At 37.7% G+C, this 13046-nt stretch overlaps 1 protein-coding gene across 1 annotated transcript in view; it reads left to right on the forward strand.

The window, feature by feature from the left end:
• LOC140234495 (nucleoprotein TPR-like) overlaps positions 1-13046 on the forward strand; it is an 86352-nt gene that overhangs the window by 35851 nt on the left and 37455 nt on the right. The window contains exons 27-31 of the mRNA XM_072314536.1: positions 328-402; positions 9897-9974; positions 11032-11142; positions 12279-12388; positions 12871-13018. Coding sequence (XP_072170637.1) covers positions 328-402; positions 9897-9974; positions 11032-11142; positions 12279-12388; positions 12871-13018 — 522 coding nt within the window. The remainder of the gene's footprint in view (positions 1-327; positions 403-9896; positions 9975-11031; positions 11143-12278; positions 12389-12870; positions 13019-13046) is intronic.

Genomic DNA, 13046 nt, shown 5'->3' on the forward strand with positions numbered 1-13046 from the left:
TGGCTGTTCATGCTGAGGATTTCTAGAAAAGCTTCTTACCCTGTAGCCACATAACAGGGATATTGTGTGTGTCCCAGATGTATACTGATTTAGATGGAATTGGAGAAAAAGTTTATAATGATACTGAAGTCTTGTAAAACACTCGTTCTACCTAGGAAAGATACTCATGACACTTGGAAAACAGATAATGAACAGAATATGATGGTTTCATCATTCTATTATGAAAGGATCATACATAAAATATATGTATATACAATCTGTGCTCTTACTCTAAATTTAAGAGGTGGGTGTTATTGTTTGATTGTGCTTTCATTTCTTTCTGCAAAGATGCAAGACAAGTACGAGAGGGAATTCCTACTGCATGCAGCGGACATGAAGCAGCTGGTCACTGTCAAAGAACAGGTAAGAGAAAGTGAAGGCGATGGATTAGAAAATTCAGGGTTTCGTTTCCTGGTTCAACTCTTTTAATGACTACCATCTCAAAAGGTGGTTGAGATTGCATTGCCAGCAAGTCACTGGTGGTACCGATAAGATCCCCTAACCCTTTGATACTCAGAGGCAGAACACTTCCTTACAAGAACGATAAGATTTTGAGACGGTGGTCCCAAGAAAGTTAAACACATGGTCTAAAATGTATCTGAATCGGTATCTGCTCACTGTAGTATACCAGCATCTCCAATTCCTAGATGGACCCCTCTTTACCTTTTGTCGTGGGCTAAGTCAAAGATGATTCTACTTCAGGGTTTTCTTTTTCATGGCAGTAGGTGATTTATCTTTACACCTAGACAGAAAGAAATAATAGTGTACTAGATAGATCCTAAAAATGCTCCAGAGTGTCAGGGCATCGGATTTAATTCAGTGCCTGCCTATCACTAGAGAAATCTGCAAACCATTACTCCAATACACTTTGTGACGAGTACAGTGTTTCAATAAGGCATTATCATGACTCGTGACATTTCCCGTACCAGAACATTCAGTCTATGTGATTGAGTTATGAACAGATATACTTTTGCGCCGTAACAAAAGGTTGTATTGTTATGCTAAGGGGGCGTTGCAAGAAAGTTGCAATTGATTGCAAATCCCCAAAATCTATTGCAAATCCTGAAATCCATTGCAAATTTGCAATCAATTGCAAGTTGCAATCAATTCTGTTGCAAGAAAGATGCAATTGATTGCAAATCGATTGCATCTCTGCAATCAATTGCTAATCAATTGCAACTTTGCAATAGATTCAGGGGTAGTTGCAAATTTTGCAATCGATTTGCAATAGATTACAAATGTCATAATTGCGGCTGCTTATATAGATGCTGGGGGACAAATTTCCAAACTTGATCATTTCTTTTAAGAAAAAAGAAGAAAATATTCCGTATAAATGACATTTTTATGTAATGTATGATTGTGTAAGATACTTTTTTTTTAACATACACAAAGTGTATAAGGGGTTACTCAGTATACTAGTATATGAATCAGCATGTGGTCGGTCGGGCAGTCCGTTGCAAATCTTGCGTCACGAACTCCATCTACACTTTTGAAGCAATTTTGATGAAACTTGGGTTACATGATGACATCGAAGAGAAAATGTGCAAGACGTTTTTTTTTTTCTTTATCGGAGAAAGCGTTGCCATGGTAACCACAATTTCCCAAAAAACCTTGTGGAGTAAACTACTGCCAGAAGTATTTGAGTAATTCATTTCAAATTTTATGTGTATAATGATCTTTAGGTGTAGTTATGTAAGAAACACTTTGTGTTTGTACCCGACAAGGCGTTGCCATGGTAACGGCATATTTTCTTGAAAAATCTTGTGGAGTGAACTCCTTCCACAATTTTGAGGCACTTGAACTCAAATTTGGTGTACATAATGACATTGAGGTGTAGATGTGCAAGACATGTTTTTTGTGTTTGTCGGAGAAAGCGTTGCCATGGTAACCACAAATTTCCCAAAACGTTGTGGAGTGAACTACTTTCACGGTATTTAAGCAATTTGTTTCAAATTTGGTATGTATAATGATCTATAAGTGTAGTTATGCAGGACACACTTTGTGTTTGTACCTGACTGGGCGTTGCATTGAGAAAGCGTTGCCATGGTAACCACAAATTTCCCAAAACGTTGTGGAGTGAACTACTTTCACAGTATTTAAGCAATTTGTTTCAAATTTGGTATGTATAATGATCTATAAGTGTAGTTATGCAGGACACACTTTGTGTTTGTACCTGACTGGGCGTTGCGTTGAGAAAGCGTTGCCATGGTAACCACAAATTTCCCAAAACGTTGTGGAGTGAACTACTTTCACAGTATTTAAGCAATTTGTTTCAAATTTGGTATGTATAATGATCTATAGGTGTAGTTATGCAGGACACACTTTGTGTTTGTACCTGACTGGGCGTTGCCATGGTAACGGCAATTTTTTCTTTGAAAATCATGTGGGGTGAAACTATTTCGAGTTTTAAGGCAATGGAACTCAAATTTGGTGTACATGATGTCATTGAGGTGTAGACGTGTAAGACATGTCTTTTGTGTTTGTCAGAGAAAGCGTTGCCATGGTAACCGCAATTTTCCAAAAACCTTGTGAACTACTTTCATAGTATTTAAGCAATTCGTTTCAAATTTGGTATGTATAATGATCTATAGGTGCAATTATGCAAGACACACTTAATTGTGTTTGTACCCGACAAGGCGTTGCCATGGTAACGGCATATTTTCTTGAAAATCTTAAGATTTGAACTTCTTTCACTATTTTGAAGCAACTGAACTCAAATTTGGTGTACATAACGACATTGAGGTGTAGATATGCAACACATGTTTTTGTGTGTCTGTCGGGGAAAGCGTTGCCATGGTAACTACCCAAAACATTGCTGAACGAACTATTAGTTTATTTATTTCAAATTCAGTATGTAGGGCGTGAAATGATCCAAAGGTGTAGTAATATGCAAGACACTCTTTGTGTTTGTATGTGACGTGTTGCCATGGTTACTGCATATTTTCTTCAAATCTTTTTCAGTGAACTACTTCCACAATTGTGAAGTACCTGTAGTCAAATTCACCAGGTACTCACGAGGTACTACACATATGTATACACACACACAGACAGACACACACACAAACACACATAGCAAGGTCAGTGCAAATTTGTGATGGACACATTTAACAAGAGTATAGTTGAAATTCTGTTGTCATGGAAACAGTGCATTTTGACCCTAAACACAAGTTTAAAAATGCAGATTTAAATTCACCTGCAGTTTTCAGGAAATTCAGAAGAAATTTTGGCGCATGTCAGGATGGTACTTTAAAGGTGCACTTCAAGTACTTATTAAAGCAGCTGTAAGCACTAGAATGACATTTTTTTAATGACGTAAAGTATGAATATGATGCATTACATGATATACACCATACCACACTAAAATTAACCTACTGTATATGCTCAATATTCTGCAAGGTATATATCTTCATGAATTTCCCAAGACAGCTGCTACATGTATCCATGAATTTGAAGACACACAAAAATATCAACTCTGACACTGACATTAGGGTCCATCTGCAAACATATATTTCTACATTCAGTACTTTGTACCCCACAATCATGAATTGAACTACTTGCACAATTTGTCTCAGTCTTGATAAATACTTGTTAAATATATGGCGCGTACAGTATCGCAAATTAAGCTTGCTCCTCATCCATCCCCCCCCCCCCCATTTGCCCCATATCAGATGATGCTGGGCAATTGATGACAAGACATGATGGAGACAAAAGACACACTGTCTCTCTGAACAAGACAGCATGCACTTTCACAGATATGTAGGACCCCTACATTGTACCTCTTTTCTTGTTGCTCTCATATTGAAAGAAATGTTCATATAATGACTGATAGTACAAAGAAATGTGCAAAAGAAAAGCATACTACAAGTATGAAAAGGCAGTTAATGAGAATGCACACATTGCTGAGTACAGAAGAGCCAATTACACGTGTACTTAGTATACACTCCTCATTATGAAACACTAGTTACACCTGCAAAATGAGAAGGGTTGAGTAAATCAAAGTGTTACATATTATTATGATATATGTAACATTAAACTACTGGAATAATTACTAGGTTCAATAATTCATTACTGCTGATTAATCAGATTCATTTATACTTAAAACTGATAAATTGAATGAACATTCTCTGTAACATGCTTAATTGCAAACTGGTTGACAGTCTGCTGGAAACCCTTCAGTCAACTACCTGTAGCTATCTTCATAAGTAGGATTACTTCACATGCTCTCTTCCAAGGACATGTAGGCCTATCGCTAAATGTGTCAAAGCCTCCACATTGAAATCTGTATTCTATATCTTATGTCTTCTCTGCAGTTCAGCACGACTGAACACATACATATGTAGTGTATGACATGAACATCTTCATGATAACATCATGCACTCACATCTGAATTACACCAAGTTTCTCTTCCCATTGCATAAACCCTATCTATCCCAGATCATACCATCAACTGAGCTCAAAATTAACCCACATCTATGGCTGAATACTCATGTGTGTGTTCCCCACTGTCATGCACTCATGCATATCTTTTAAGCATGCATGGTCATAGAGGTACTAATACAGTACTGAATATCAAGACAACCACGCATAAAGTTAGCTTATCTACATGTAACTTATCTGAATTTGTATACTTGTGCTGTGATCTACTCATACAAACATGTCTTTATTAAGTTTAAGGTAACCAATGTTACAGCGAAAAATACTTCTGACATGCAGAACTGTTAATTTTTTGCCCAAAAATGTATGCAAATGCCCTAGAAATGTGTTCAATTATGCTACAATATCACGATGTCAATTGGGAAACAACATATTAACCAAAAAAGATCCACCATTGTGTTCACTGTATACTGTACATGTAACTTGTACAACTGATTAGTACTGTAATCTGCAAATTGGCCCACAGCAGTATCTACTGATCTTTTGTGCTAGTGTGAAACAGATACAGCTTGTTGGAAAATATGGTTTACTACATATCTCGTAACTACCTTCTAGCCTTCTAGTGGGAACTATCCCAGGACCCATGAATGCAATACAAATAAGTGGTTCAATTGCTGAGAAATCAAATTCAGTGCCATCTTGCCACAGCACAGGTTCATCTGCCCCCAGGTGGTGCTACACAACTGTAAACAAGATCAAGATCATCATAATTTCAACCAGTACTTATTAAAGAACTTTTTTTTTTTTTTTTTTTTTTTACCACCAAGAAACATGAAATGTCTCACAATATACCTTGGCAGTTTTGAGTTCGATGATGTCCTTTAATACAACTGTTTGTTATTTTGAATGTTCCTTATTCTAAAGGTTTGATAGCCTGAAATGGAATATGGCTGAGACTTACAAGCCTTCAGAGTAACAAACCATATTTTGTGGTTTGAATAACATAACAAGGACCAGTGAACTGTTACCTTGGAGATTATGAATACAGTAGTAGCTGTATTTACGGTGTATAATGGACCAGGGTAAGGGAAAAAAAATATAATAAAACATGTCCATAGACATGATGTTCATGGCCAGATTACTCTTGTATATTTAAGTTAGAATTGTCCTACAGCTCTCTAGAAACTCAAACTGTGGTGCTTTACAGTGTACATACATATACCAGGGAGGTGAGTCACCTCCCTGCATTATATACATACTCACATCATGGACTGAACATTTCTTCCCATGAAAAAGAATAAAACAGGGCTCTCCAATATGTTTTCTGCCAATCTCTACGTGGAGGGTTTTGGATGTTACACGTAACTTCTTGAACACTGGTTCCGTAAAAGGTTGATTATCCCATTATCAGTGCTAATACTGCAGAATAAATGACTCACACAGAATAAGTGACAGGGGCAAAATATCCAAAGGACTCTTCAATATCTTTGAAAAGCACAACGTGCTATTATTGTAGCTAGCACACTTGGATGCATGTGATGCAGCCGAGATTATTACTACCCATGCACTTGTTGCAGCTCTGAAACACTGCTTGCTTCGTGTGTCCCTTGTTTTCTAAGAGTGATGACCTCAGCCTGATGAAATGTGTTTAAAAAATCACTGCCTTGTTTTGTTCACACTTTTCCTCATTGTTGACAGCGATCTGCTCATCCTTTGCAGTGTATACCGTCTCTTGACATCAAGTTTGGCCTGTCTGCCCTCAGCTGCCATTCCCCTTGATTCACAGAAGTTATACCTATACATGATACAAGAAATATTGAAGAAATAAGAAATGGGAAATAAAAATGGAAACATTGCACTCACAAAGTCATTTTGTGGACATCCAATAGGCGTTTTGTGTAAAGGTATGATGGTACCAACGTTTTAATTTGAAAATGAGGGAAATTTCAAACAATCAGTAATATACTGAAGAATTCGTATTACATGCAACTTCATGCGCCAAAATAATACAATGTACCTGAATCATGAAGGCCTAAATACTACTGTCAGGATATGTAGAGCATTTTCAGTTTTCAGGGGGCTTGATAAAGAGATTTGAATGTCTTAACTCTTTATTAAACATAATATAAGCCATTGCTGTACAAAACATTCCTTTCATTATGGGTAACTTTGTGTTATGTAAATTTCAATGCATCATTTTTGCTTATAATTTTGTATGAACTGCTGCGAAGTCTTCTTTACTCATTACTATGCCATGCTGTACATTTTCTTGTTCAGTAGGATGAAGTCATTGTACAAGTATCCTCAAATGAGACATCACATCAGAATTTATCCTAAAACAATAATGACAGATTCCAACAAATCAATATATTCACATTTCAAGCTGAGAGGTTCTACACATTTCATTCTCTCTCTTAACTGGAAATTATCGTACAATGTACAATGTTCACTTACTGTCTGTGTGCACGGGCTGGAATTCTCATGCTGGTGTGAGTCTCGGTCTTGAAGAAACATGGTTTTTCTCCTCTTTTTCTTCCTTTCCCTGCTGCTAGAACAGATAAAATTGTCTCATCGTGCAGAAGTACAAAAGAGCAATGAAAATTTGCAAAATTACAACCAAACAGTGTAGGAACAAAATGGACATTGATGTTTAGAAGCAGGCACTTTTTTCTTGATATTACAATAATGTTGGAACACTCTTTGAACTGCTTTCATATCCTCCCCTCTGTAACAAATTAACCCTCTATACAGTCATTCACCTTGCATATTAAAGTCAAATAATCACCAACGTCTGCAGTCTTTTCACATCCTCTTCTCTTTATATTCTATTAACCTTCATAAGCCAACATTTCTTGAAGCAGAATCTATTTCTTTAGTCCAAATCAAATCGACTTAGGCACGGTTGACTGTTGACTGCCCATCAATCCATCACCCCCACTCATATTCATATGCAGACATGTACAATATTTTTAGTGCTGTACCGTATATATTATACAATGTACATTGCAAATCACACATCCATTAGGCTCTCATGTGTCCTGCCTATTGCAAGCACTCTCAACTATGTTTCCTCATCTCCCAAATCCGGAGGTCACTGTGACGTGGTGCTTGGGTAGGCCTATGGGGTTACATACAACTACACTATAGGGTGGCACACACCTTGTATTAGAGTATGGTACTATGCAAATTCTGGTATCTAATTGGTAAGTGTCCATAAATACCATTTGTTTAAATGCATTCTAACAAGGCCTATATGTTCTTTCCACAAACAAAAAGAGCATAAAGAATTGTTGTACTCCTAGTTATGACTCCATCAAGTAAATCACTTGAATTCCAGGCCTGGGTAGCTTTCATAAGTGTACCCCTTCAACCACTGGCACTTGTTTTCAACAAAAGCACTGACACATGTAAATATTTCTGCTTGGATATCCTACAGTCAGTTTGCTCATCTTATCCGTACGCTTCTTGTCTGAAATGTCAGCCTTGGTGACTATAGACCTATATTTACACACTGTATTACAAAACTTAAAGTTTTACTGGCACTGTTTGATACACTACACTACAGTACTATCATTGCAACTCTGATTACTTGTAGGTACTTGCTATAGAAATGGTTCAATTTCTCCCCCCCCCCCTCCCCTCCCCCCAAACAGTAGCCCAACCAGATGCGGTGCGAAGTACAGCGACTGGGATCCTGGGATGCACTTGGCCCTTGTTCGTTTTAAATCCTATTCCTAGCTTTTTATTGATCCAGCTAGTCAACACTAAATTGCAAGATTTCAATTGATCCGTCCAAATTCCAGAACAGAACAACCTAAAAAGCAAGGTCTATTCCACCCAAAGAGGTTCTCCAACCTCTTTGATTCCACCTCCCTGCTCAAAGAAGGTTTTAGACTAACCCTGGGGCGCTGTAGGCTCACACCAATATCAATAACGACACGTCTGTGTAGGGGTCACTGATACAGTTGATACGGTTGATTAGTTCTAACCGTTGGACTAACGTTAAAATAGTGAAATCGTGGAGCACGTACCCTTGGGCCAACTCTTAACTTTCTTTTAAGACCTGCAAAAGTAGAACTTCTACTAGGCCTAGAACCTCTAGGCCCTACCTAGATGTAAACCCCTAGCTAGGTCTAGAAACTAGCCCAAATTACAAATAGGCCTATAGACTATTTTATTATCTAGGCCTAACACAGGCCTAGACCACAGAGTCTAATCGAGTGATTAGGCCTATCAAAAATAAATTTACACATCAATTAAAAAATTCAGCAAGCTTTCGCGTCACATGGACAGTATCACTGCAAAATAACTAGCCCACATGTACAGGAGGGGAATGAGGCCAAGGGGGTAGGCCTAGGGCTATGTAAAATCTAGATGGTTCTGCTAGACTAGAGTATAGACTAGACTAGACTGTAGGCTACGTAGGGTGCCTACATTGTGTAAGGCGTAGCGTAAGCCTAGCACCTATTCATCGCCATAGCACTCACCAGCAATGGCAGCATAGATAGGTCTCTAGGGCCTACCGATATCTTCTTATCCTGCTTGAAAATAGCGGATTTGGATAATGAATCGATAATGAATAGCGTCTAGAGTACTTTCAGAAAGTCTAGTTGACATTGACTTTTTTTTTAAGCTAGCCTATAGACATAAGAGCCCTGCCTCTGGCAGCAGAAAAAAAAGAAAAGAAAAGAAAAGAAGCTTGCCAATGCAAGAAAAAATGCTAACACAAAAAGCTATGTGTGGGACTATGATTGATGTACTGTGTGCCCAATGAGTGGTCGAGACGGCCACAACTCTGTCAGTTATAGGAAACACATTTTCCCATTTTTCAAGAAAATTCTTATAAGAAGTAAGTCTAAGGAACTAGCTCTTTTAAATACAAGACACAATGAGTAAATAATGGGATCAAAATCGACAATTTTTGTAACTTACTCTGTTTCGAATCCCCAACGATCGCACAGCAAACCTCTACCACAGGAGATACACAACACATTGAGGTATATGGAGTATCTCTCATGCATGCAAAATGCATTGAAAAATGGACAAATTGGCTAGGCTTGTCTTGCCAGTCGCTTTTATAAATACAAAATACAGCAATGGAGCTTGCAATTAATTGCATCTTGCAATTAATTGCAAGCTCCTTTCTTGCAACAGCAACTTGCAATTGATTGCAAGTTGCAATAGATCTATCTATTGCAAAGTTGCAATAGATATTTGCAATTAATCGCAACTCGATTTTCTTGCAACACCCCCTAAGACAAGTAATATGGTGATGAAACGGTGAAGTCGTTATGGAATAGGATCTAGTGGTATGGTTGTGACAATAATAGTGATATCAATATAATGATAGAATAGTGATTATGTTATGCTAAAACAGCTATGTTGTATTAAATGATAATATAATGGTGGTGTTGTTATGATAAAACAGTGACATTCTAACAACTGCTTTCATGTGACATGGATTTAACTTGTCACCTTTCCAGCTTGCCAGCCACAACAGTAAACTAACAGCAGCAGAGGAGGCAGCCAAGAAGGCCCAGGATGCATTAAACTCTTCAGAGGTAAGGAAATGAGTGATATATTGAAGTTTTGAGATGTCAAATATAGTAGTCATAAGCATTCTTACTATATTGATTATGCATCAGGAAAATGTCATAGAGATGATTTAATTTTTCATCCCCAGCCCCCCCCCCAAAAAAAAAAATGGAATCCTGCCACTTTCTTTCTTTTGTCTTTTTGTTTCTTGCACGGAAAGGAAATAAGAAAGAAAGATAGAAAGAATGAAAGAAAGAAACAAAGAAAGAATGAAAGGAAGATGGTACGAATGGAGAAGAAAGGCAAAAGAAAGAAAGATAGCAAGAAAAAATAAAAGAAAGAAAAAGAAAGGAAAAAGAACAGTTGTAGATATGTGACCGTGCACCACAAAACAAAAAGTCGCACCCCTTGATTTTATGTGAGGACTCAAAACAGATGAAATGGGTCAACTATGTCAATCTTGAGTTTTTCATGTTTTCTGAAAGAGCTGTCTATCTTCTACATTATTCTTTAATTTGGGATCATAACATGAATGGGAAAGTGTGTTTTCAGCAGTTTTTCTACAACCCCTTTTTGGGGGAGAGTATAGAATGATCAGGTAAGTATCTAGAGGCCCCTTTTCATTTCTTGAAATCCTTTGTACACTCTTCACTCTCAAATCTAATAACTTTTGAAAGGATAATGCTGCTGCTTTGTAAATTGGCATTAATCATAAACAGAATGTGTTAATAGAACATTTTCACCTTAATCTGATAATCCCTTCATTGTTGTTGCTCCAGTGGTTGACAGTGTTTTGTCCCTTTCATCCCACAGCTCGCACGGCTTGGTGAAAGATTAAGCACTTGAATAGACCTTGTACTTCAGAGCCTCTTTTCTCAGTTCACGCTTTTCCAGAGTGTGTGCTTTCTTTCCAGTATTTAGGTAGGTTAGGGGACTCCATTTGAATTGAGTTATACATCATTTTAAAGCTTAGAGTCTACTCTTTCAGAATCTGCCCCTAACAAAAAAATCTATGTCTGGCGACTTTCTGTGTGTTTTGTGATGCAGGGTCACATATATGTTCAGTGTATTTCCTTCTTGCAGTCATCTTGGAAGGAGCAGTTGCGGATGCAGAAGGAGGAGGCGGGGCAGAATTCAGAGAGAGCCAAGGAGCTGGAGAAACAGAACCAGGTGCTCCACGAACAGCTGGAGGCGGTAAGAGAAAATATAGGAGGATGCACACAAGGTTCTATTTGAGGCAGATCCCCCCATCCCCCCACAGAAACAATGACAATTCATTTCATTCCAATGCAGTTAAATTCAATCCATTTCAATTTCAATTTCATTTCATTTCATTTCAGTTCAGTTCAGTTAATTTCAATTCAATTCAATTCAATCTTTATGTAAAATTCATTGCATATATATGAAATACATGTATATATGAGCAATTACAAAAGTGTTGCTACAAAACAGTGAAAGCAGAGCAGCAAAGCAAGGACATAAAAGCAAAAAAGTTTGCAAACAGATAAACCAACAATGGGTACATAGTGGACGTGAGCTTGAGATCAAAGTTTTGTGTGTGGAAATGATAGGAAAATGGTTTGTGTGTAGAGAGCCAAAAAAGGCTGATTATGTTGCACATACCCCCAAAATTAGTAATTATGAACAGTTCATAAACATGATAAGGAACAAAAACAGCTACTAAGGAGAGCCCTCGAGAGATTACTCTTTCAAACATCTTGCTGAATTTCACATTTATGTAATATTTCTTTTTCGTCCTTCTAGCTTTATATTCGTGTATGTTCAGATCATCTTCCTGCTTTGAATTTAATTTCTGATTCTACTTCTATCTCTTTCCAAGTGTGAACAAGTGTGAGAGACTAGTAGCTGCTCTCACACGTTCTGTGAATAATTGCCTCATACTCAATATTTTAGCTTCTGTGAAAGATGGGCAGTGAAATGAAAGTTTGTGCATAAATGACCAAATGTAAATGGTTTCACTTGCATTCATTATCTAAAATTGGGTACATTTGCACTATCGTTTTGTGTGCTGATTAAATTTCAGTGAATTGGGCATGCTTATATTTGTGTGAATGAGTAATTTTGTACATAATTGAATATCTCCCAAACTACTTGGGTGTTGTTGTTTTCATTACAGTTCTGTCAAGTGCATATTCCCCATAATTCATACACTGCATATAATCCACACCCTTCCAGTACAGTAGATTGAAATTTGAAGGTTTTAGTGTATACTTCTAAATTGTGCAACTTTCTGATGGGGCAATGGTTGATGTGAAGTGTTCGTAATGCCTTGTTGTGTAATGTTACTCTGAATTTCGTTCCATTCACAGCTGAGTAACAAGATGCTGAAGATATCCTCCCATGGCCGGGAGTTCACTGAAGCAAACATCTCTCTGAGAGAGGAGGACAAGTCGGCTGAGCAGCTCTTAGAAGTCATCAAGTGAGTAAAAGAGATGATGGTGATTGTAAAGGGAATGATGATGGTAATTGTATGGCAGTGGTGATGGTGATAGTGGTGTTGTTGGTGGTAGTGATGATGATTGTAATGGTGGTGCAGGTGATAATGGGAATGATGGTATGCTAATGGCAACGGGGATGATGATGATGCTAATTATGGTTATTGTTGTTGTGGTGGTGATGAGATGATGGTTGCTATGATAATGATAATGGGGGGGGGGTTAGCATTGAATTATGATTTTAATGATTTTTCCTTTTGTATGAAACTACCAAATTGAAGTGTGCTTTACTTTTAGAAGACTGAATGATAGTTATATTTCTGATGTGAAAGATTAAGGTAAGGTACATCCTGTAACCATATGATTTATTAAAGTTACAACAAACATAAGACATGTGTTTATAGGTTAGAACCTGTGACATAACTAAGCAGATTTACATTGTCACCTTGTCCTGCATTTTGCTCAGATTCCTGAGGAGGGAGAAGGAGATAGCAGAGAGCCGCTTTGAGCTGGTCCAGGCCGAGACCCTGAGGCTGAAACACAAGAGTGACCATCTTGCCAATCAGCTTGACCAGGCCCAGAAGAGCCTCACTGGAGAGAGGGAGAGAGCACAGGTTAGTTTATCCTCGCAGAAGGAATCCT

Source organism: Diadema setosum, chromosome 10 (assembly GCF_964275005.1).
Source record: "Diadema setosum chromosome 10, eeDiaSeto1, whole genome shotgun sequence".
In the NCBI taxonomy this organism is placed as follows: Eukaryota; Metazoa; Echinodermata; class Echinoidea; order Diadematoida; family Diadematidae; genus Diadema; species Diadema setosum.